Raw genomic sequence first — 26,167 nt, 5'->3', positions numbered from 1 at the left:
ACTTCCTACAGTACCTTTTGATAATCAGATCTGCTGTAGCTCGACTAAAAAGCATCAGATTCTTCCCTTTTGCAAATCTGTTGCTGTGACTGCAGAGGAAATGCCTTAGAAGGGCATTGGAGCATTTGCAACCCCATACATCACACACTGATTCTGAATCATCACACTGTACTGAATCAGGTATGCAAAGTCATGTACTCATCTTGCTCCAAACCTTTACTAAACATGACCCAGAGGTTACAGTTTAGCCACAGGAAGTACTGATTGCCTGAATTTGAATATCACTACCTTTTTCCCTCAATGTATTCCCCTGAACTGCAATATACAACTACGTATTTTTAGTCAAGCAATTGGCTTTTTCTAAGTCAGTAGCTTTACTTGGCACAAAATTGAATTTAAAAATTCTTTATCTGTACAACCCTAAAAACCCAGATGTGCTATTAAACTACCTCAAACACAGTCTCCGCATTTCTGAACCTAGTTTTAGGCACCAAAATACAAGTGCTTTAATCACGACATAAGCAACTTCAATAAGAGAGATTTAATTAAAATCTAAATTCTCAGTTCAAAGCAAAGCTTCTTTTTGTGATCTTGAATGACAGTGATCCCAAAAACCTTCTAAAATTTAGCTCCAGTGGTCTGTTTACACAGATTTCTAAAGAAATACATATGTGGAAATTAAAGACCGTGCCAGTACTGATGCAACAGCATAATTCATAGGTCTTTTTAATCTATATATCTAATGAAAACCAGAGAATTAAATCACAAAAGCATTGGACACCTCATCTCACACAGTGAGATATATATCTTATATTTAACCTGGTCTTTAACTGGGGCAAACTGACTCAGTCAAGGCTTAACCTGAGGCACAAATAAAGGGAAATGATTTCAGAAATTACAGGCATTCTGCATTGTTTCTATAACAATCTATAAGTAGAAGATCTGCCATATTTTAAAGGCTCAACCTCTACTGGTTTATAATTATTGGTAATCAACATCAATGGCATTATCTCAGCCTGAAAGGAAAAAAAGAGCCCCTGTATTAGAGAGTTTCTAAATTACAGATGGATCTCAAGTCTCCTCAGAATATCAGAAAAAGAGCTAAACTCCAAGGCTTATCCTTTCTGTTAAGCACAGATGGACAGATGAGGTCCAAGACACAACACAGAGAGGACTGTAACAGACATCTTAGCCAACTATTGTATTTACCACTGCAACATCAAAAGCTTCTTAAAAGCAAACATTGGAATTCAGTTGTCTCAATAAGAATTCAGCCACCTAATGGAATTACAGCACTGATAATACTTAGAAGCAATCCAAGTGGTCTTTAAACTTTCCTCATCTAAATATTACACGTCAGGTATTGCTCACTTTGAACATCAGCTTTTTCCTTTTATGAGTATGAAAATCCAAAGTCTAAAGTCACTGGAAAGATTTGCTCCATCTACCTACTTCCAGTTTGAATGGTCAATAGTCAAAGACTCTGTTCATAAACTTTCATGTCTACTTATACTGCCCACATTTTATCCTGGCAGTAGGGGAGGCTAAATACAGCAAAATATTCAAGCAAATGTGTAAATGGAATAAGAGAACTGGACTTTGAAAACTACTGAGCAAATGAATCAGTAGCTTCAGTTTTTGGATCATCTATGCATCTTATCTGATTGAACAGAAGTGATCAATGCCAAATATTTCTTTTGTGTCAGAGCTCAGAAGAACTAGTCTTTTGAGGACAAATCCTGATCTCAAATAGACCAATGTAAATACACTTTTACATATTAAAAAGTTTCCAGTCAAAAAACATATTAAAAAGTTTCCAGTCAAATCAGTAGAATTATCTGTCAGTTGTTATACTTAGAGACACAGGTCAAGATAGAAATCAGATGCTTTCTTTCCCTGCAAGGCAGAGAGTACCAGTTCATACTTGTATGTATTTAACACCTACAGTTATCTCAACATTTTGTTTTGTCTGGTTTTTAAAACCATAGACACACAGGCACACACACCACTCAATTTTGCATGAAGAGAGGAGAATGCAACATTGTCAATAGTAACACAGAAGAAGCAAATTCACTCAGATTCTTCAATTTATGCAGTAGCCACATCCTGCTACCCAAGTAGTGTGCAGCTGTTCATGGGCACCACAGAGCAAATGCAAATACACATGCATCCTCCTTAATTGTTAAAACAGTTCAATGACACATCTATGCCTTTTGCACAGACATTTTAATACAGTAAAAATTACTTGTAATATCCTGCCACTAAATTTTACTATGTCAGGACAACTATTTAGGCTGAAGGATTAGAGTTTATCTCGTGTTTATCATTCAATAGCCATCTGCATTTGAGTAGATTTCACAAGACCAATTAAAAAAAAGGCTTCTTATATGGTACCTAGAAGTGATTAAACTCCAGCTTTGCGTGGTAATGACCTTTAGCTCCACTCTTTCACAGCTCAGACTGGTTGCACAACCTCAGTAAGAATAACTTTAAAAGCATTCAGGGATATCCTACAGTTGTATGTTCATTGGCAGGTATCTAAAATACACCTCTGAATACTGCATTCAATAATGGAGCTTGAACAAGGCTGGAAGACACACTCTTTTTAATTTCTTTTGCTCCCTTTTGGTCCCTTCCTTCATTATTCAAGAGTCATGTGATTGCACAAGGGGCAAATGACTACATTTGAAAGATGTGTTAATCTGAACAGTGATACTTTAAATCAGCAAAGAAAGTGGATCTAAACAAAAAGGGAAACTATTGCACTTTCTGTCACCTGTAAAAAATAGCAAAGGAAAAATCATATTCTTATCATCTTGAAAACCCCATGCATGCAGACGCTTCTGTCAAAAAGTAATAGTTTGAGTAAATATTAAGCCACAGCCTGCTCAGACTTCAAAAAATGACTAGCCTGAAAGATTAATGGAACCCCTGCTAACCTGCAGACAATTCATCGTGGCATTTGTCATCCATTTGCTTAATAACTAAGTCTTGAGGGGAAAAATTATTATTTTCATTACCTGATTTTTTTTCCAATCTTACAAAAAAAACCCAGGTATTTGTGGGTCTGCTTTCAGCTCCTCATTTTCAGAACTGGGACATAGGTGGTGTTTGCACAGCTGATCTAGGTTATTTTATGTCACTGGCTGTGTGCTTTGGTTGCTGAGATCACAAACTACAGCATCACTCATTTGCAAACAACAAAGTACACAGATGATGTACAGAGATGAGCCTGCACTACAGAATATAACCCACTGTCTTTCCAGGACTTGTGAATGTGTTTTCTCCCACCTGCTTTCAAAACAAGCTGAAAAAAGATTACCCACTATTAGCAATTCAGTGGGACGTCTGACCAAGAGCCTCCCCTGCCAGACTCAAGGACAACCTCACTGTGAACTGAAGTGGATCCGCTCAGAGTTTTTAACAGTGAACTAATCAATAGTTTTAAATCATTAGGAAGAAACTGTAGAGGTGAAAGGTGATAAAACACCACAACTTGGATTAATTTGCTGTTCAAATGAGGTAAAATGCCATGGACTTTATGTACCAGAGAGAAAGGGTGGAGGAGGAAAAGCAGTTACAGCTTTACACATACAGCTAGCTCAGGTAATTGGCTTTGTTTCCTTTTCAAGTGACTCTGCTATGCTTCCCCGCCTTCCTCCCCCACCCCCATTGGTATATAAAACACATCTAGGAGCCAAAACCACAGATGGTGTCAGTCGCTCCAGCTTTTTTGAGATGATGATGCAATATCTACTTAGGCTGAACGGGGACCTGTCCAACTACTAATTATTAGTATCTGTTGCATACCGTGTAAAAACCTTGAATCAACTGCTTTGTTTCCCACATGCAAGATGCCCCACAGACAGAATCCAAGAAACTTTGGGGTCACCTCTTTGCACCAAGTTAATAAAACCCAGTCATTCATTTTCTTTCATCCTCCTTACTGGAGGCATTTTCTAAAATATAAAAAGAGGTTGCAACCAAAACGTCTAGGATGCTGTGTTGGCACAGGTACTTCCACCTTTAGTCATATCCACTGATACAGTCAGATTCCCTTACACCAATTAAGAATAATTAAGTTCTTAAGTGAAAAGTGTTAGTATTAGTTTACTCTTCAATATTATGCTGGAGTCAAATTCCAGCACCAGACAAACCAGACCTAGATCAACAAAAGCTTTATTATCTTGACCAGTCACAGAATCACAGGATATTCTGAGTTACAAGGGATCCATGAGGATCATCTACTCCAACTCCTTACCCTGCACAGAACCATTCCCAAAAGTCACACCATGTGCCTGAGAGCATGTCCTCTTTGAACTCTGTGAGGACTGGTGCTGTGACCACTTCCCTGGGGAGCCTGTTCCAAACACCCTCTGGGTGAAGAATCTTTTTCTAATATCCAAACTAAACTTTTCCTGACACAACTTCCATTCCCTTGGGTCCTGTCACTGGTCACCATAGAGAAGAGCCTGCTCCTCCTCTCCCCCTCAAAAGGAAGATTTCCCCCTCAGTCTCCTCATCTGCAGGCTGAACAAACCAAGTGCCCTCAGCAGCTCCTCATATGGCTTCCCCTCAAGGCCCTTTACCATCTTTGTTACCCTCTGGATGCTCTCTAATAAGCGTGTGCTGAAGGGACTTTGCTATTTAGCCCTATCTCTTGGATCATGTGCGGAAAATGTCTTCTAAAGATCGTATCTACAGCCTTTGGAAGAAAGCCAGGAAGCTCCACCTGCTAGCCCAGCCTGCATATCTCACCTCACAACTGTCTTTCTCAAGCAGCATTAAGCACAAGCACTCTCTTATTCCCATTTTAGAGATAAAAGAAGGAAAAAAACCACCAAACCAAAACCACAGCTGTTTAAATCAACACAAGAAATCTCTCACACAACAGGCTTGGCCTACTTGGCAGTTGAGCAAGTGCTCTAACTTTTGCACAGTGTCAAAAGGGAATGTGCACCGTGGTGAGATTATCAGCCCCCCATACATCCCTGAGAGCCCTGACCCCAAAGGAGAGGTTTCTTCACAGACCCCTGGAGCTGCAAGGGAAATCCACACCTCAACGTCTGTGCATGCTCAGGACAGGACTCTAGACAAAGCATCTGGTGAAAAATATTGGAATATGTTTGCTTGCTCAAAGTGCAATCTAAGAGGCACCTTTTCTCAGTGAAGCAAGACTTATTCAGTGCCCTGTGCACACTCAGAGTAAATGAGAGCCCTATGAAAAACCCAGGGCTGCAGCTTTCACAGGGCTGGGGTTAGTTTTCACAATGAGCTGCTCTCTTCTAACGCTGTTGTGCAAGACTTGTATGTTTAACATTTCTAACCAGCCAAAATTGCTCTTTATATTTGATCAGGAATAATTTTTTTTTTTACCTTTGAACCTGTTGCAAGGCAGGTTCAAAGGTTACCTGGGTGCAGTGTCGCCTGTTTATTAAAGCCACACTCTGATGATTCGGGGCTTAGTCCTGCCACGGGAGCTGGGGAAGCACCACTGGAGCTGGGGAAGAACCAACCCTAGAACACCCCTTGGGAGTTGTAAAGCAGCAAAGGAAGCAAGTTGTACCAGCCCCTCCACCCTCCTCCTGCACTGAAGGAAGGTAAGCAAATCCCTCCTAGTCAGAGCCCGTGTTTCCCAAGTACTGGGCTTCCTGCTTCTGCAAAGAAGTATTGCAAGTGGGCTAATAACCTCAATTTGCTGCAATACCAGGATCCATTGCACCCTTCTTATCACCCTGCGTGCTGTTAAAGGCAACAGCTGCATAAATGGCTGCATGTTATTAAAGGAGCAAGTCTGGGCTCAGGGGTGGCATACAGGGAAATCACAGCTTAAATGAGAGCAGCCACCTGAACTCCCTGTTGCTATAGACTGGCTGGAAGTAGAAACCTGTCTACAGTCCAGGTCGAAGCCATTTTCTTATCAGTCTTTTAGTTATGCCTATTTAAAGATATAGTGCACAATGTAGCAGTGTCAGGCTCCCATTCAGACTAGTGCTTAAACCAGGTTCAAAAATATATTTGTTTCCACGGCATCGCAAGCAGTAAAAGGTTGCAATATGCTAGATCATTTATCTGCACAAACTTATTGGCAGCATTTAATACAATAGAATCTAGCTAAATCCCTAACTAAGAACATAGATGCTGGCTATAATGCCTGATAATGCCTGGTATGGCACCCAGACTGTTGCCATTGCCTTGGTACAACTGCTTGTTCTAGCTATTATAGAGATGGAGCATACTCCAAGCTCTTGCATGTGTACATAGAAGATGGTAGAGACAAAGATCAACCTGAAATCAAGCTGCAAGAGAACTGGCAAAAAGCATGCTCCTCTTCCAAGTCCTAAGCCCATCTCCTATCCATACCACCTTTCCTGTGTAACCTACTTGTGCTCTGAGAAGATAATTTATGTTCCAGTGCAGTTATTCTGCTTTACAAAGCTGGACACAGTCCTTGAAAGGCAGAACAGAGCAATAAGGAATTATGTTTGTAGCATTAAGGAAACAAACTGGAATTTAAAAATCGTTCAAATAAAGTGAGTTCACACCTCTCACAGACTCACAAAATTTAAATCCATGTCGTGTAGGGAGAACAGAGAAAAGGGTACATGGAGCCAATGCTTTCCCTTTATTTATTTAATTCCTCTGCTATTTGCTATATGTAGAAAGGTTCTTTTGGCCTCTTTGGAAAACAAAAGCTCATATTGTGCCATGACCTTAAGGTTTGTTACAAAACCTCACCTGATTTATCCTCTATGCAAAACTGTTTTGACAGTGACAACAGAAAGGAAACAACCTGAACTCCCCATATACATAAGCTACCTACTGCTCATTTTAAGTCACTAATGGGTATGAGAGATGCAGGTGTAAATTTTATATACATGCACAAAGAGAAGCAAAGGCTGAGATTCATAACTCTGCTTTGATTTTGACAGAAAATTACTAGCAAAAAAAAAATCTGTGCCTTTCCCAAACCTGGAGTTTATTCAGATCAGTTATGAAAAATTAAAAGCCTCAACACTTGCATGTCACTTGTTATGTGTATCAGGGGAAGAGTGTCAGCTGTATTCTAATTTATGAGCATTGAACAGAAACGATCATTAAGGAGAAGCTTTCCTGTGTGCATCCTTTAATCCATTTTTGTGGGAGCTGTGACAGCCACTGAGCCCAGACAATAGGGTGTAGCCTTACCAGCTTGTGGTTAGTAGGTATTCATCACATTCTGGGCCCCTGGCAGGCCAGGTAGGACCGTGCTGTGGGAATGTTCTCCCACCCTGCAGCAAAGCCAATGCACCTGAGATACACAACACTGCTGCCCAAAGACAGGGCAGACTCACTGCTTCTTCTCTTGCTTCTGCAAAAATAACAGCCCGAGGCCAGATATCTGAAGGGGAGAAATGCTAAGAGGGCTACACAGAGCAAGTGATAATGGAACTGGCTGGGCTGGGAGCCTGGCCTTGTCTCCTTTCTATAAGAACAAATACCCCTTGACAAGCACTATTAAAGCTGAGCTCATAGCTTCTCTGAAATGCCACAGTAACAGGGCTGGGAAGGCAAAGCCAGAGAAGTTTCGTGAAGAAAAAGCTATTTCTTTTTCATGCATAACTTACAGGAAAATCAGTGAATCAACCCTCAGTTTCCCTAAAAGATAACTACGTGGCTAAATAATGCCACAAGTACATGTAAATGAGCTCTACCTGAATAGTATAAACTTTACAGCAGCAATAAAAACATAATTGCAATTAGTAGGGGCTACATGTTTTAGCAAGTCAAGGTCCAGTACAGGTTGTATTTTGGATGCAAGTACATGCTTAATGTTAATTCCATCTCAGCTTTATGGTTTGTCTAGCTAAGCAGATTATTCTGAAATCATGCAGGATAGGAAAACTGTCAGATGAGGAAACTCCTAAGTGGAGAAAATTCTAAGATCTGAGGTTAAGGCAATAAAGATGGGAGAGAGGTGAAATTACTGTCTTCCCATACCTCCACAGCTACTGCAAAATTCCAGTTATATTAGACAAGCATTGAAGAGAAAAAGGGAAACTACAACACCTATAAACTCTTAAACAAAGAAATGAAACTGTGAAATCATAAAAAAAAACCCCTGTCATAGCAGGAAATGAAACTGCAGCTTGAAACATGATTTACTGTTACCTTGTACAAATCATTGCATCTATGTATGTCTGTAACAGAACAGAAAGAATTAGGCAGCTTTTGAAAAAAAAAATAGGAAAGAACCCAACAACAAGAAACCTAACACCGAAACCAAATAAAACAAAACCATCAGCAGAAATCCAGCCCACCAGCAAGTCCATTGCAGCAGTATATGAGAAATGCTGTAGTCAAAACCTTTTGCTGGTATTAGAAAGCTCTGCTCACCTTAACATACATGCAGCTATAGAGAGAAAATGGCTATTGTTGAAAATACAGCCTTATACATAGAGAAGATAATAGCAGATGAGAAAGAAAAAGCTATAAATATAATTTCAAATATTTTAGTTTACAATTCATTTAGATCTACTACAGGCTGTTTTCATTAACAAACAAAAAAGCTCAATTACTTCCTCTTGTGTAGGTGAGTTGTTGGGGCTCTTCTTGGTTTTATTTATTTTTTTAATCACTCTGGTTCCCTCATGCAAGTTCCTCCCCTTTAAACCTCCCCTCCCAACGTGCTTTTCTGCTTGCTGATTTACTTAAACTAGGGACAGGAAACTGGTTGTAGTTTTTAACATGAGTATTACCTAAGTGATGTTGGTTTTGTACTGTGCTAATAAGGCTCCCTTTTACTTAAGGAGAGGAGGTTGATTTCCTACCCTATATTCAAAATGGTAGGTGCCTTGACTCACGAGTTCTCATCTCTATTCGTGCTCTGCCGTATTTTCTGTGTAAGTAATGAAGTTTTACTGTATTTGTTTTATTGCTCATGAGTTTGCTTCTTGTTACTCACATGGGCTTTACTGAATCCAAGGTGCAAGTGCAGTGATTAGATGCAGGCTTCAAGATAATGAGTTTTTCAGGAGCCTCCTAAGAAATCTCTGCTAGTGTGCTATCAGTTAAATGTGGACCTTTGGCTGAGTTAAGTTCAGATATGTGTTTGTTCTTTGTTCTTCATAATAGAAGTGCTGTGATAATATGAAATAATGGACATTAATATCTAGAAACTTTAAGTGCTACCTTTTCTCTGTGTGGCTAAGGTGACTAGTGATAATATTCTACTTTCCTTAGGAGTTCTATGTGAATTTTCAAATCAAGCTTTAGTCCTTGCTCTTAATACCATGTCCTATAACTAGAGAAAACTTCCTATTAATATAGTATTGATGCATGAATGTTTTGCAAGAAGTGAACCTGTATTATCCAATAGGATAATAGAACTTGCTATATTGATTATATTTTAAATTCTTCAAAACTTCAAAGGGCCGATTGAGTGTGTTTCTGAGTATGAGGTTTCAAGGAGAAAAATCAGATATAAAGACTATATGAAAGCTAGGCTATTCAATTTGTCTGAGAAAATAATTTTTAGTACTAAGTAGTGTCATGATGCTGTTGCCCTCCTGATGCAGAGGCAGTAATATCCAACACAGTAAAATTCCTAATTTTAAAAAATGGCCTTTCTATTTAAGTACACTGAAAGCTTGAATTCAATAGGTTTCATCAGCAAGGCTAAGAAACCACAGCACTCTACTTCCTAAAAATAAGTTACTGAGCCTCGTCCTTTCCCACCCTCTAGCAGAGTGTTTCTCAGCTATGATCAAAAGGTGCTTGAACTGTTGGCTCTGACTCTCTGAAGAGGTACTCCAAAAGCAAAGCCTCACTGAAGCATATCCTGGGTTTATTGCAGATTACTGAGCATTTTGCTTCATTTTTTATGCGTGGCTCTGCTCAGAAGACACTGCTGAGCTTTTGTGCTTGAATTTCACTCTGGGTGCTCAAAGTTAGATGTTCCTAAACCCTGTGGAACACAAGACTTCAGCTGCATCAAGGAGGAATATGTAATACAAAGTTTCTAAGGAGTAAGTACTGGCAAAGTGGCTCACATCTGCAGGATGACACCAGGCAAGAGCTGCACTGCGTAAGCGAATGGAAAGAGTGAGCTATTGCCAGTTAAGTAACTAATTAGTGTAGGTGGCTGTACTCCACTTTTTCTGCTTGTAAACAGTGTTACCTTACTAATGCTGAGAAAAAAGATGTCATGATCACATCAAAAGCTTAGGCAAACTTGATACAAAGTACAAAACTCCAGAAGACGTTCTCCCAGACAGTGCAGACTGTTGCTTCCAAAATTGTGCAAGTTTTTGAGATTGCTTTGCTGTCCATAATGAACTCTTGCAATGGAGATGACACAAAGATCAGCCTCTTTCCAGTGGAGAGAATCTCCTCACGTGGAGAGCATAGAGAATAACTTTAATTCCTTCCAGGCAATGAAGGAACAGCTGTAAAGGGGGAGGTACAGTAGAAATGAGAACGTGTACTCCTGAACTCAAGGCTGTAAAATGGTATCAATGTAATCTCTTCTGATAAAAATGAAGCCTTCGACTCTGGAGCTTAGTGCATCTTATCCCTGACCATTGATCAGGGCAGACAACCTAAGTACACTTTCAACTGTCCAGCATCTTATTGCACAAGAGGCTTAACAGGTGGTTTGAGACATCCTGTGCATTTTGTATCCTTGAGTTGAGCCTTCAGAACTCAGGAGCTGCAGACACTCCACCTCTGACCCCTCTGATGATTAAAAAGCAGCTGGCACTCAGACTTAACCCTGCGGTGGAAGCTGTTGTCTGTCCAAAATGCTCTGGTTTTGTCTTGTTCTGCACTGATTTTTCACTTAGTTGATATAGATCAGGTATTATATATGTATGGGGCACTTGGATTTGTGGGTTAAACTCTGGTTGTAGCTGTTCCATAGCACAGATCTAGACTGCAGCTGTTCTCTTACCATGGATAGGAAGGTCCATTGAGTACAGATTCCTGTCCTCTCTCTGGCTTTTCTGCTTTGAGGGCAGAAGGATTAAGTGGCATTTGGATGATACCAGAGGTGATAAATTAGCAGCTACTTGTATTGACAAATTTAAAGCTCTAGGCATAGGAAGCAACTGTCCTAATTCTGTGAATTGAGACAAATTTGCTGATAATCTCTTGCCACAGCTTGAATAACACACTCTATGCGCTTTGATAGAAGAGACTAAAGCCCATTTGTGGAAACAATGTTGGAAAATAGAAAACACTGTCAGTATTCTATTAATAAAGCAAGGGAGTTGAAAATAGTTTTTCAGAAATGAAAAGCATTTTGTTTTGTATTATCTAGATCTGTGGTTTTGTGCATCTGTGCTTTTTTTTTTTGCACAACACTAATCTCTCTATCTTTAAAGGGTGTATATGCAAAGTCCTGCAAATGCAGTCTCAGTCAGGGCAGTAAGTGGGCTAATAAAGACATTTACTAAAAACACTCACCAAACCCCTAGGAGCTCATGAGCATAATATAATACTTCTCAGACTTTAGAGAAACTTGTCAACAGGTCTTTCTTTAATTTAAAAATTTATTTAAATAAAACTGAATATCATCCTTGACAACCTATAGGGACGCTGGGTGGGCTACAGTGGGATTAAATTACTGCCTCATCTTTCTTTCTCTCTTTCTATGCAAGAAACTTGTGGAATCAATTCAGAACCTGAAGGCAAAAGTTTTGCAGCATTTAATGATCATTTCTAGATTAGGCATTCATTCTGGACTTTGAGTTCTTTGCTCCAAGCAAAAAAAAAAAAAAAAAAATCATATCCTTCAGGGTGTGATGTTCAGGCCTCCTAGATGTCTTGGTACAAACTACTTTGCACATGAGTCAGTAAGAACATGAAAATACTCTGATGGAAAAAATTTTCAGTGACTTATCTACTGCTGCATGGAGCATTTGGGGTTACTGGGTTCTCTGATCCTTATCACAAAAAGGTCAGACAAGTGTCTTCAGTAAATTTTCTGTCAAATAAGTCCATGTAAGAGACAGTAGCTATTTGTGACAACTGCTCTGACCCGTCTGACCTAGTCAGACAGTGTTAATGGGAAGCCATATAAATAAAGAAGAGGACTCGGTGCCATAAATAAGATAGTTTTGTTTCTTACCCTTTGCATGATACTCTAAAAACGACCAATCATTCATGGTTTCTGAGAAATCATCTTAAAAGTACTATTAAAATAAGCTGATGAGAGCACAATTCAGCCAGTAAAACTGGTGCAGCTGTACAGGCCTGTGGTCTCTGTGGTTACCTGCATATAGCTCTAGTCTCTCACTGCTGATTGAAAAATTTCATGACAAGGAAAGAGTCATGTGAAATGCACTGAGTGAAAACTTCTTCTGGCCATCTGGGCATGGGAAAAGACGGCAAAAGTGTCCAAATTGATTGCTAATAATCAATATTAAGGGGAGTTCTAACATGAGTATTCTGGCCTCGCTCTAAAAAGATGTGAAAATAGATGTGTCAGTCTAGAAAGCTTCCAACATACAGATGGTGTAAATGTGATTTGCTCTGTCACTTGGATATGGTATTGGGCTCTGAGCTAAAAGAGTAAAGTTTATATATCCAGCCTTTCAAAATGGAGAATGGAGATGCCTTTACCTAGCTGCCTCAGTGCTCATGCTATAAAAAAGTGTCTGGCTCATGTAAATGAAAGAGGAAGTATAAACCACAAACCAGATGCAGTTTAATCACTGCAGAAAGCTGCTTGCTAACTGCTCCATTAATGGGCCATATATATATATAGTGTCAAGAGCAGCTGATTACCAAATTCATTTTATTAATAAACTTCAGTCTTCCAAACCAAGCAGTGCTAAACCTAAACTGCTAAGTAGCTTTGCCTCGAATGTAAACTTGATCAGCAGACCTAGATTTAGCTTCTGCTTATTTTTTTTATCCAGACCCAATTGATAAAGGCCCAAAGGAAGGGTGAGGGATGGATGATATGCTGTGCTACAAACAGGTTTATGCTCCCAGAGGTTTAATATGCCCAGTGATTGGAATTTCCCATCAATAGAGGCCCAAGGGCAGTTCCTGCCTTTCTGGCTCTAGCACAATCTTTTTGGACTCTCAGCACATGAAGCCAAGGTCAGGAGTTTGAAAGGCAGATGGTAACTAAGGTTTAGAGTAGAAAAGAGGGCTAGGGAGTTGATATTTCTCAGATATGTAGGTGATTTGCATCTGACAGCTTGGACTTGCTGAAAAGCCTCTGAAGTACCACTTCTTATCCAGATGCTGAGCAGGCAAAGCATGTCTTTTATCACTAGGGAACACACCAGCATTGCTGATTAACACTGCCACTGGAAAGTACAAAACTGCAAAACAGATTTGGGTAATCTAACTGATCAGTCTGGGCTCAGAGACCCAAATTCTGACTTCATGTCCTGGCTGAACTTACTAACAGTTTGTAATATACCTTCAGCTTCATTGGAATTATAGTTAAAGGGTGACTGGAACTCATTGTGACAGGACTCCTGGTATTCTTCTTGTATGGGGGTTTAGTTGATAGATAACATATTATCTACTGATGGAGTTCCTTTGATTCTTTTGGGATTCCTTTGAAAGAGTGCTGTTACTCATCTTGCAAAGTGTGAGATGGCATGCCCTGCATAGATATTTAGACATTAGCAAATACAAGTTGCTGAGATCTGAGTTGATTCAGACAAAAACCAGGCCTTTCTCTTGGCAATTCAATCTTAAAACACAGCAAAATATTTTGGAGATAAAAGTGCTCGTTTCTAAGGAAGAAAGCTCAGGTCTCTGTGTCTTATAAGAAAGTCTGCATTCTCAGATTTTGCTTTCCTGCCCTTGACAGAAGACAAGTCAGGGAATGCAAGCAGCAGAATTGTTTCTGTATTTCCCAGCTAGACTTCCATTGCACACATTGACTTCCAGGTTACCCCTTCCTAGTGGAAAGCAACTTCCACAGTTTTGAATTGTGCTGGTTTTTTGGCTGACTACACTGTCACTCTCTGAAATATTTTTCTAGCATGACCAGTAAAAGTAGCTGACAATGAATATACTGTTTATCCTACAGACATATATGCAGGTGTATCAAACATATAATGTATCAATACACTTCCTATTTCAGCAAAACCATTTCCTGTGGAACACTTACAGTATTGAGAAATTTTCTTACTTCCACAATTCACATCACTGAACCATAGGCATTTTTTGGCTATATTTGGGGAGATAGATTTGGGAAATTATATACTGGTTTTCTCCAGGCAGATTTTTTTACTTAAGGATGGAAAGAATCTGTTCCTTGTCTGACTTCATCAGGCTTCAGCTTTCTGTGGAGGTGGATGCAGCATAGATTAAGATTTATGGGGACAGGTGACCTAAGATCTCTTAAGAGGCTTAAAACATTGCATAAGTATGCTTCACTATTGTACCAGGACTCTCCAGGGGCAAACTGCTGAAATGATTTGCAGTATTGTTTAACAAGCTACTTAAGTAACCATGGCTCATAGGTAATTAAAGCTTCTACCTCAAATCTACTAAACCTCCTGGTTGTTTCAGGTTCAACTCTGGCTCCACTGATCCAGCACAATGATCTGGATACTTCAAATATTGTTCTCACCGCTCCCAACACCAGCATTGATCACTCTCATTGCATTTGGAGGTGTCCTCTTCCTGTGGGTGATAAGCAGGCCCAGACCCCTTTTACCTCCTGTTGACTTGAACAAGCAGTCAATAGGAATTGAGGTAATGCTTTCTCTGCTTGTGGGCATAGTCTGTTTTGGAGTTTAATTTGAATACTGATCCATTCTGACCTTGGATGTCAGTGGAAACTCTCCCATCCAATATGTACAGCCTTCTCTCCCAGCTGTACAACTCAAGAGCATGGTGGGGAGAAGGGAAGCCTTAAGCTGCTAAGATGAGAAACAGCAGCTCCTTCCAACTAGGGTTAGGGGGGATTTTTACCAAATAGCTTTGGCTGTCACTGACTTTTTCCTGTATTTTCAATGCACTGCATTAGCTTTGAAACTGGTGCTAGACTTCATGTAATAAGGCAAGTGGTAGCACTCAGTCAAGGCCTCTCAGTAACCTGTAAATGAATGTTAATGTGGGCCATCTAGAAAATTCCTCTGCATGTGATTGAGTGGATCAAAATCAGGAAGGGAAAAAGACCTCCCTAACAATGCAATGCTATTGAAATGCTTTAATGGGGATTGATGAGAGAATGTCTGAGGAATAAATGACATTTCATCTGTTCTGCACTGTTTCATAACCATGCTCTGTTCCTAGGGAGGAGCCAGAAGAGGTGCGCTCTTGACAGATAACAACCTACTTTCTTATTACTTTGATGATGCTAAAACCCTGTATGAAGTTTTCCAGAGAGGAGTGAGTATTTCTGGTAAGCTTTACATCTGGTACTTGTCTACCACAAGTAGACAAAATTTTACCAAGATCCTTTTCCTTGTGTCTTGGCTGTGGTAATAATGCAGGCTAGCAAAAGCTCTTCTAGCCTTTTGTGGAGCGGAGAGACAAGTGACCATATTCTCCCTGTCCCAATTTAGCATTAGTCTTATTTGGCAGACTGGGCAGGAACAAACGTCAGAAGCTGAAGATGGTAGAGTTCAGTCAAGAGTCAGCAGATACCAAGCATCAGAGGAACTGGGGGGGAAACACCTCTCCTTTATCTTATGATGTGAGTTTTCCTGTGAAATTACTGCCTGTTTACAACAGATACAGATTTGTACATGTCACTTCACAAGTCCTATACATGGAAATATGTGATGGTTTGCAAGCTATTTCAACCTCACATGGGTTGTGCAATGGAAAAAACACTGCCAGATAGTAAAAGTATTGCTTGTAAGGATAAAGCTAACAGTCTTACAATCTTGGTTTGGGCAAAGTTCTTAACTATGGACACTGACCTGCTCTCCATGCAGTTACCTGAATGTCTAACAGAAAACATTTCCCACTTCAAGTGTTTCTACTGTAATGTTATGCAACTTCAGTACTGAGCTTTGAAATTGCTTTTCTGAACTCTTTGATTAGGAAATGGTGACTGCCTAGGCTACAGAAAACCCAAGCAACCTTATCAGTGGCTGACATACAAACAGGTGAGTATGAAAACGACAGATGAATTAATTTGGGATACTGCCTTGTAACACTAAAGTGGGGGAATAACTGTCTTGCAGGTTTCGGATAGAACTAAATACCTGGGATCAGGGCTTCTGCAAAAAGGATGCCAACCATCAACAAGCCAGTTTATTGGCATTTTTGCTCAGAATAGGCCAGAGGTAAGCAACAAATTGTGTATTCTCTCCTACACTATTCTGACATCTTGGCGTGAGAGGAGAGTCTGTATTTAAATAGCTTCAGGCCACATGAGGAACAATCATAATTTTTCCTTCCCAATTCTCTTTTTACTGACTGAGCACATTCCAAGCATGTAATACAATGACTTCTTACAACTCTTACTGTCATGGACGTGCTCCTTGCATAGCCCCCCACTGCCATGTGCATGGGCTAGTCAAGCTGTGTGAAGTGTCCAGGCAATCCTGTCTTCAGGGCTCCTAGTTTTCCTCAGTTGTACTGTTTTCTCTTTTCAGTGGATCATTTCAGAGTATGCCTGCTACACCTACTCAATGGTTGCTGTTCCACTCTATGACACTCTGGGACCAGAGGCCATTGTATACATTGTTAACAAAGGTAAATATTGACTTCCACTCTTTCATAAGGATTTTTCTAGGAAACCTTGTTTTGGGAGGGCAAAGTTCAAAGAAATTTGCAAAAATCAGAGTAGCTTTAACCTTACTGCTCTTATTGATACTTAATTTCATAGTGAAGCTGCTTTGCAGGGCACATGGTTCAATGCCTAGCAGAATCCACTGGGCTTCCTATGTCTCCTAGTGTCTTGATTGCAAGGAGGATCTGCTAGATCCTGTGGACCATTCTGCAGAGTGCTCAACTACTTGCTATTTGAGATTTCACAATCTTGAACTCCCACACTGCTGATCAGACAGTGCAGACAGATTTGCATGTAAATTTATACTAGGGGTGTTTGTGTCTGATTTAAAGTTGTAGGGTGAAAAGAGTGGAGGAGGGAAGGGTAAAGATATGCCTAAATCTGTTTAATCTATCTGGGTATTGCATGTTCTACAGAAAATACATCTAGCAGACCATCATGGAAGAAACTGGCAAGGAAGTTAAATTAATCTTCAGACATTCTTCCCCCAGTCTTAGAAGAGATATGAGGAAAATAATTATGCAATATTGTTACGCTGATCTGGAATCCATCCCATAAGCACAATTTGCCAAGCAAAATCCCTTTAAGAGTTATGGCAGTGAACCTTGGAAACAGGTCTTGTCTTGGGATAACAGAGCTGTGATTTACTAGTCTAACTGGGCACTGTCAGGCTCAGGCAAATCCAGTTCCTATTCTGACTTAAAGGAAAAGGCTTTTGTAACTGCATCTACAGGGAAGCTGAAGTATTAACTCAAGAATTTTACCCACCTCTTTCAATTTGGCCTTAATTTCTTTAGATTTAAGGAAGATGGCTAAACCTGAACGATATCATGGCAATACCAAAAGTTTCAATGCCCATCTTGGCTGTGAGCAAAGATATTTCTCTTCAGCTCCTCAGCATTTGCCCTCACTTTATACTGCCAGAATATCAGGTTTGCCCAATCAGTTGAGTATGGTAGAAGGAACATTCTTAGCATCATAAGACAGCTACTGAATCTTTATGAACAAATGCAAATGGCACCAAACCAATACTATGTTCTAAAAGTACGTGCTGCTGAGCTGTCACTGGCCTCATGTCTTCTAAATAGATTTCTGGTAATTTCTTTTCTGTAGCTGATATAAGTGTGGTGATCTGTGACACGCCTGCGAAGGCAGAGGTCTTGCTTAAGAACTGTGAGGACAAAAAGACCCCGTGTCTGAAGATTATTGTTCTCATGGATCTCTTTGATAAAGAGCTCAAGGACAGAGGAGATAAAGTGGGAATTGAAATTCTGTCACTGCAGGAGGTTGAGGTAGGTGGCTAAAGGCTTCTGGAATATCTTGCCAGCAAAACATCTTGATCTGTCACAGCAATGACACTTTAATGTAAGTTAATTACCTAGTTGTCATGCCTGTACCTGACATCTTGATGAGCAGTCATTTTGAAACTTGGTATCTTCAGCTAAAGGGAGTTGCAGAGCTCAAACCGTTTACTAAAGTTGTGCCCATGTGTTGTGAACAGTCAAGACTTGCTTAGTTTAATTCATGATACTGTTGTAACAGGATTTATCAGGCTTCTAAGCTGGCAGTTGAGTCTAATTGGAACTGTAAGTACAAATTACTGGCTGCTTAGATATCCCAATACTAGGCTTAAGCTTGCATATATGTAAATAGATGTAGGAAACATCTCCACTCAAGACTTCCAAATTCCCTAAATAGTTCTGATCACTTTCCACATATTCAATTGTGTCCTCTCCCCACCTGCACCAGACAGTTTTTCAGAGTTATGTGTATTGGATTCAGGAAGAGGTTTCTGTTTGAATGAGACAGAGTATCAAGAGGCAAAGTAGTAAAACAGGTGTTGCATTTGAAATGCAAGTACTTATTCACCTATTGTGCACATCTGTTAAGCTGTGTTGTTTTTGTTTTTGTTTTTTTCCTCACACAGGAGCTGGGAAAAAATAACACCAAAGAACCAGTTGTAAGTATCTCTATGACATAAACAGCTATAGACTTGTAAAACTAGTCTCTGGAAAGACATCTTGCTATGCTGCTAGTAGAGGAGGCTGGCAGATATTTTTTGTGAACCAGAATTCCTGATTCATCACAGTTAGGAATTATATGTAATTACAGATAACCATCCTCACAATGACTTTATGTGGCTTTTTCTCTCTAGCCTCCTAAGCCTGAGGATCTTTCTGTTGTGTGTTTTACAAGTGGAACCACAGGTAAGTGGTGGTTTATATATTGAAAGACCCTCCTCACGCAGCTTCCCTGCACAAAAATAAAGAGATCCTAAGAATATGGAAGTATACCAGTAAATTAGAGCAATGTAAAACCACTCTTGCAGTTTTACTTGGGATACTGTCACTACAAGTCAAGTGCACCATGATAAAGCTTCTGGGGGCAAGAAAAGCCAAATTCATGTTGTCTTATCCTATGAAAAATGCAGCCTTGATGTTGAAGAGATTGATTATTCAACTGTGTATTTTGATCCATAGGGGCTAAAACAAAAATCTTTTTTCAGCATTCTCTATGCTACTCCCTATTTCTCTGCTGTTCCAGTAGCTATCTCCTTTATGTAATATTCATAGCTGAAAACACTCAAGATGAGGCATATCTGTGATCTCTTACAACAATAACTGCTGGGACTGAGCTTAGTACTGAGATAGTTCAAACTGAGGCAAACAAGACATGGGAAACTGCCAGCAGAAGCAGTCAGAGCCACAGCTCACCTTGCTTGATCTCTCCAAAGGTAACCCTAAAGGAGCCATGCTGACACATCAGAATGTTGTTTCAAATGCTGCTGCCTTCCTTAGATGCACAGAGGTAAGCTACTTGCCAGGATACGTTCCTCAGTTATGAAACCAACTTTAATGTGGGCATTTTCTGTAAACCATTCACTCCCAGGAATTGATGTTTTCCTAAGTGCCCCTTTTTCAATGAGACAATACTACTGCAAGAAACTTGGTTTGAATTGAACAAGAACTTCTACACAGAAGTTATTCCAGAATGAGTCAGTCCTAAATACAAGAGTACTAAACCATCTATTTCAAGTCTTGCCAAAACATAAAATTCATTTTGAGCGACAGCTGAAAATCTTGAGGAGGTGATAGATGAGCCTGTGTCTGAGTTGCTTCAGTCATTGGAAGTGTGTCTCAAAGTACTCAAATTGATCCAAATTTTCTTTACTTTCTACTTAAAAGTAACTCAAGCAGGCATAGAAAATGCTAACCTAATTTTACTTCCTTTCCATCTAGAACACAGTTGAGTGTACAAGTTCAGATATTGCCATTTCCTACCTTCCTTTGGCTCACATGTTTGAGAGAGTTGTACAGGTATGTACAGATGAATATATCTGAGCTTTTATAAATCAAATTATAATAAAAGACATGTTAGCAATCTGTGTGTCCTCAATACCTATTCAGTATACCTATACCTATACAGTAACTTTCTTTACTTTGTAATAACTGGGCAATGGAAATCATGCTGCTTTTGATAGCCTAATAATTATGGCTAGTGAAGCTAGGAATTCTTCTTGACTAAGGTTAGTCTGGTCAAATTTTAGGCCGTGGTATACAGCTGTGGAGCAAAAGTAGGCTTCTTCCAGGGAGATATCAAGCTGCTAACAGATGACATGAAAACCTTGAAGCCAACACTATTTCCAGTTGTACCAAGACTGCTCAATAGAGTATATGACAAGGTACGTGAGCCATTTTAGCTAAGTTTTCTTCGTGCTCATTTATCCAAATAAGCATACAAATAGAAAATAATATTGAACATGTCATACTATCACCACTAGTTAATTACCCCTTAGCAGGAAGAATTCTTTAGAATTCTTTCTGGGGAGAAGGAAAGAGTTTTGGGAGTATAAGAACAGCATTTCCAGTCATTACTGGGCTAAGTTTGTTTCTGTTAAGAGACAAAAACTGTTTACTTTTGTAATGCAAATGAAACAAGTGCAAAGCTAATAGGGTCCCTGTTCCTCAAAGCTATGGCTGTAGTGTTTCAGCAGTAACAAGAAATTAGCATTGCCTTTTGGGTCACCTCCTAGACACTGCAGTGGTGAAGACAGACCCTAGAACACTGAAGTAGGATTTGGTGCCTCTTAACCAGGCAAGAATGAGATGTACAGATGTCAGTTAAACCCAGGAGTCACTGGTTCTTCTCCTTGCAGATCCAGAGTGGTGCAAACACCCCAGTAAAGCGTTTCCTGTTAAATTTTGCTGTGTTTATGAAGATGGCTGAAATAAAACAAGGTATCATTCGAAATGACAGCATTTGGGACAAGCTAGTCTTCAAAAAAGTTCAGGTAAGCTATTCCAAGTGTAAGGGAGCTAAGCAATGTAATATTGGAGGATCTGATGGATTCTTTGTCACTTGTAGGAAACCATGGGTGGAAGAGTGCGTATCATGGTGACTGGTGCAGCCCCTATATCTCCCTCTGTCCTGACATTTCTTAGAGCAGCATTAGGCTGTCAGGTAAGCTGAGTTTTCTTTTAAAGTAAGCCCTGTTTGACTATGCACAAATGAGTGACCAGAGATATAGCTGGGGTCCAGCTCAGCTTGTTCCTGGGGAAAATGCTGTCAGTCTTGGGCATTTACAGACTGCTTCATCTGAGTTAACTGTAACAGGAAAAAAAAATCTGCAGGGCCCACTTCAAACTACACTACCAAAAAACTATACTGTAGGCTCTGAGAAGAGGAATAGAGCAGCAGAAATAGGAACATGCAGCACTCAAAGTCAGGCAGCTGCTTCTGAGTTTTGTGGCTTGTTCTGACAGCCAATGAGCTCTCTGTGTAGCACATTTGAGAACAGAAAATGAGGTGACTGAAGCAAAGTTCCAATCGGTGAACTTTAACATCTTTAACATTTAACATAAGATCAAGATATCTTAAAGGCAAAGGTAGTTTTGGCTTCCTTCCTAAGAAGACTTGAGCATGGGCACAGTTGAAACTGAGGCCTTTCACACCAAGGGCTTGATGTTCAAGGAATACTCATCCTTTCTTGCACAGATCTTTGAAGCTTATGGCCAGACTGAATGCTCAGCTGGATCCACTTTCTCAATGCCTGGAGACTGGACAACAGGTATGGGAGCTGAGACTTGTAAAGTCTCCCAGAGCTGCCCACATAAAGGGGCGCTCAAGCCTAGCTGCTCTAATGCTTTTAGTTTAATGAAAATTAAATCACGAGTACTCAAAGTGATTCTTAGTAGCAACAGTCATCTGTCTGCTTAATAGGTACTAAAATTCTTGACTCGACCAGATGAGGAACCCTGGTGTAAAGTGTCATAGGTCAGTTTAGACTTTGTCCCAGAATACAGGAAAGGAATAGAGAGAGCTGAGCAAACTGCATAGGGACTTCCCAAATGGCCTTAAGAAACTAGCTTTGTCTCCTAAATGACATGTTTTACACAAAATTATTAGACATGATACTTGACTATTTTCCTGAAGAACCTTGAATATTCTAAATTCAGACTCAAGTCACCATCTTTGTGAACAGAGTAACTGCAGAGCATAACGAGGATGAATGCAAATGAATACCAGGATCTATGAAAAGGGGTCCTGAGGAGGCACGAATGGTTCATGGCTGGTGTGGTTGATTACACCAATAATGCTCTAAGCACCAAGACGTATCTGCTATTTGTCCTACATTAACTGTCTGAAAATGGCATTGCAACAACTTGCTTGAACATTTGATGCCAGGCTCCTTTAAGCAATACTAGTTCTTGGTAAAGCAGTGAAGAAATCCAGTAAGTATCTACTATCACTGCAGCCTTTTTTTTTTTATTATTATTATTTTATTTTTCTCTTAGGCCATGTTGGAGCCCCTCTGGCTTGTAATATCATAAAACTAGATGATGTGGAAGAAATGAGCTACTTCTCTTCTAACAACGAAGGCGAGGTAGGTGCTGTCTCCTCTGCACGTCAGGAAATACTGAAACATAAGACTTGGTGACTAACAATATTCTCTACTTGCTATAGGTCTGCATTAAAGGACCAAATGTGTTCAAGGGTTATCTGAAAGACCCTGAGAAGACAGCAGAAGCAATCGATAAAGATGGCTGGCTCCACACTGGAGATATAGGGAAATGGCTGCCAGTGAGTAGTTGCTTAACACAAACCATCTCTTGCATGTGAATTCCTGTTACTCCACAGTAATCTCTAAAGATGGAATTCTAGGATAAAACTTTCTGCGCAGTAGATTCACTAGGTAACTCCAGGCAAAGCTCCAAAGACCAATTAGGTTACAACATATCAAATGACACCTGCTAGGCCCATAGTTAAGACTATTCTTCACTGTAGAAGTGATATAACAAGGCTTTTTGGTTTCTGTCAGAGGAGAATAAAGGAGCCATCTAATCATGTCCTGAGCTAATGGAAAAATTAGACAAACCCTTCTCTCTGTGGAAAGCAAATACCAGTATGTGGTTTCTAGACTAGTTCCAGATGTGCCTTTCATACAACAAAACAAAGCCTGTTTATCTTCTCTTTTATAAGCAAGACAGTGTCTTGGAACTAATGACCTCCACTTTTAACTTCTAGAATGGAACGCTGAAGATCATTGATAGGAAGAAGAATATATTTAAACTTGCACAAGGAGAATACATTGCTCCAGAGAAGATAGAAAATGTCTATATTAGAAGCGCTGCTGTAGCCCAGGTCTTTGTTCATGGGGAAAGTCTGAGGGTAAGTGATGTTAGGAGTGAGTATCCTACAAGATTTCCTCCCACAACAAGTTCTGGGTGATCAGGGCACAAATGTATGCACATACAAGAGCCCTTGAACAAAATCTGTTCCTAAGAGAGCCATGTTTATAGGAAGATGTTCTCAGACTTATTGGCTTCCCAAGTGACAACTGGTATTGTTGCAAGCTGGGTCCAATTACAAAGGCTAATTACAAACTTTTGTGGGATTATTATGTCAGTTCAGCTCTGTGCAGTTTAGATTCATAGAGCAGTCTCCCCTGCAATAGGCTGGGACATCTTCAACTAGATTAGGTTGTTCAGAACCCCATTCAGCCTAACCTTGAACATTTCTAGGGATGGGGCATTTGCCACTTCTCTAGGCAACCTCTCCCATTGTTTCACCACCTTCACACTTTGAAAAAATTCCTTGTATTTAATATAAATTTACTATCTTGCAGTTTAAAACCATTACCTCTTGCCTTATTGCCACAAGCCCTACTAAAATTTTGCCCCCATCTTTCTTGCAAGCTCCCTTTTAGTTTTGAATGGCCACAAAAGTCTTCCTGGAGCCTTCTCTTCAGGCTGAACAACCCCAATTCTCCCAGCCTTTCTGCACAGCACAAGTGCTTCTCCATTCCTTTGCCATGGAGGTGTTACCTATGCTAGCAGAGGCCAGTCTTCAATCAGTAAACTAGCCAAAAGTAATTGCTGGATCATTCAGCACACACAACAAACTGTATCATTATTTCAATTACTGCTGTCACAGCTCTCAGTGATTTGGAAATCCTCATAGCTACCTTTGAAATTCTGAAAATGCATGGAGATGTACATGTGACTTGTCATAGAAACTGCCCACAAGCAATCTCACAAAGACATTTAGTATGCTTTATCTTGGTCTCAGCCTGACTATTTCCACTTGTTTTCAGTCTTTTCTAATAGGTATAGTGGTTCCTGATGCTGAAATGCTTCCAGAATTTGCAGCAAAACTGGGAGTAAAAGGTTCCTTTGAAGAGCTCTGCAAAAACCCTGTGAGTGGCTTTGTGTTTAGTGGGTTAGAGACAGAATTTAATTCTAAATCCAATCCTATATTGCTCTTTGTTCTATCCACCTCTTTTCAGTAATTTGAACTGGTTTAATGCTGGGTGAGTCATGCAAGTAACATTACAGCAAAAATTGGAACTGAGTATAGGTGTCTTGTTTCAAGGGCTATTGCTGCTTCTTTTCCAGTGAGAAGATAGACATGACTTTGTAGTGGCCTTAACAGAGAAATCTTGAATGTTGAAATACGTATTCTTGCCATCCTCAGTTCTCCCTGATTGGGAAAATGGCAATGGTTTTGAGCTGCCATTACAGAATGACAGCTTTACCCACTCTGCTTCTGCTGTGTTTCTTCTAGGAAGTGAAGAAAGCTATTTTAGACGACATGATCAGGCTGGGGAGAGAGGCTGGCCTTAAATCCTTTGAACAAGTGAGTACTTTCAAATCCTGCTTGTCACTAGCACCTGTATTGCTAACACAGTGGCTGGGAAGTCTTCAGTCCTGCAAACGCCTGTACCAGGAGGGGCCCTGTACCAGGCAGCTGCCCCAGACACCTGATTGAAGCAGTCAGGGAAACATTGGCTGCCTACACCAAGGGGCTGTGTAGGGCAACGGTAGCAATTGCCAAGAGATGGAAGGGAGGCTCACAACAGGCTGTAGGGACTGTTCTGGAATTCCACCCTTTTGCTGGATCAGCCAAAAAAACAGTTTAGTTACTGGATCTTCTGGGACAGAATTCTTGCCCAAGGAAGCTGGGAAGAACTGTTGTCTTCTAATTGTGCAGCATGCATTAAATTGCTTTCTTTCCATAGGTTAAAGACCTGTACATCCACACAGAGTTGTTCTCTGTAGAAAATGGACTCTTGACACCAACACTGAAGGCAAAGCGAGGAGACCTTGTTAAATTCTTCCAGAAGGAGATTGAGGCCCTCTATTCATCTGCTCAGGAATAAATGGCCAGTTTAATTTAAACTGCCTGGACTAATTAAATCTGTGACACTACATGGCCTATGGTGAAGACAGGCTTGAGTGGAGGGAAACAGGAACTTAAATTTCTATGTTTCTACTACCTGAGAAAAATGACTTATGGATGATGACTGTAGTATAACTAACAACTAGCAGTGCTAACATCTTGTGGGACTGAGCATCAACTGTCTAGGCAAAGCCAGAACTTTAATCTTCCTTGGACTGTGACTGAAAAGCAAAAACATGCAAGAACCTCAGCCCTAAAAAGACAGCCATATGCACTTCTCACTGTCAAAAGCAAACCTTGTTTTCCTACTGAAACTATGAACTGCACTGTGACCTGTTGTGGACTGATCTGCAATCAGACTGAACTCAGTATGAATTCATGCTAACATCTGTTCAGCAATTCACAGAAGTGAATTTCCTATTCCTAGTCCTGGACCAAACCGTATACGTTGTTCATAATGAAAATGAGTAATCTGGCATCAACTGGTTTGCAAAATACATTTGTCTACAGCAAACACAGTTGAGTCTTTAGGAGGCACTGGATCAGTTTTTGCACATTTTCAAATGAAATGGCAGTGTTGAAGACTTTACACTTCCGAATTAGAGCCTAATAAGTGTAAAACTTTAACTGTCAATCCTAAGGATGTAGGATGCAATAAATTGAGACTGCACAATCAAACTAAAGCCTGTGTGAATTGCTTGTGGCTCTGCTGCAACCACATGGTCAGCTGCCTGGCTCTATATGGCTGCAGCTAGAACACAACTGCTGTGGAACGTGAACCTATTC

General features: G+C 40.1%; 1 protein-coding gene across 1 annotated transcript; it reads left to right on the top strand.

Annotated features, from left to right (window-relative positions):
• Positions 1-5,484: 5,484 nt before the first annotated feature.
• Positions 5,485-26,064, top strand: ACSL5 (acyl-CoA synthetase long chain family member 5). The gene is made up of 21 exons (XM_066323567.1): positions 5,485-5,600; positions 14,524-14,709; positions 15,253-15,361; positions 16,009-16,073; positions 16,152-16,253; positions 16,566-16,665; positions 17,816-17,994; positions 18,630-18,662; positions 18,858-18,909; positions 19,437-19,510; positions 19,942-20,019; positions 20,250-20,384; positions 20,859-20,993; positions 21,068-21,163; positions 21,698-21,770; positions 22,498-22,586; positions 22,667-22,783; positions 23,228-23,371; positions 24,297-24,398; positions 24,767-24,838; positions 25,221-26,064. Exons 2-21 carry the CDS (start codon positions 14,554-14,556, stop codon positions 25,359-25,361), a joined length of 2,052 nt encoding a protein of 683 aa, XP_066179664.1. The 5' UTR covers positions 5,485-5,600; positions 14,524-14,553; the 3' UTR covers positions 25,362-26,064.
• Positions 26,065-26,167: the final 103 nt, after the last annotated feature.

This window comes from Sylvia atricapilla, chromosome 8 (assembly GCF_009819655.1).
Source record: "Sylvia atricapilla isolate bSylAtr1 chromosome 8, bSylAtr1.pri, whole genome shotgun sequence".
NCBI classification, from domain to species: Eukaryota; Metazoa; Chordata; class Aves; order Passeriformes; family Sylviidae; genus Sylvia; species Sylvia atricapilla.
Note: the sequence above shows the minus strand (reverse complement) of the source record. Positions and strands in the feature narration are given on the sequence as shown.

Excerpts from the sequence above, each read along its gene's own strand:
- ACSL5 (XM_066323567.1), top strand. The coding sequence starts at position 14,554 with ATGATCTGGATACTTCAAATATTGTTCTCACCGCTCCCAACACCAGCA. Across the intron at positions 21,164-21,697 it reads GAGCAGCATTAGGCTGTCAG|ATCTTTGAAGCTTATGGCCA; the intron begins GTAAGCTGAGTT and ends TTTCTTGCACAG. Across the intron at positions 24,399-24,766 it reads AAGAGCTCTGCAAAAACCCT|GAAGTGAAGAAAGCTATTTT; the intron begins GTGAGTGGCTTT and ends TGTTTCTTCTAG.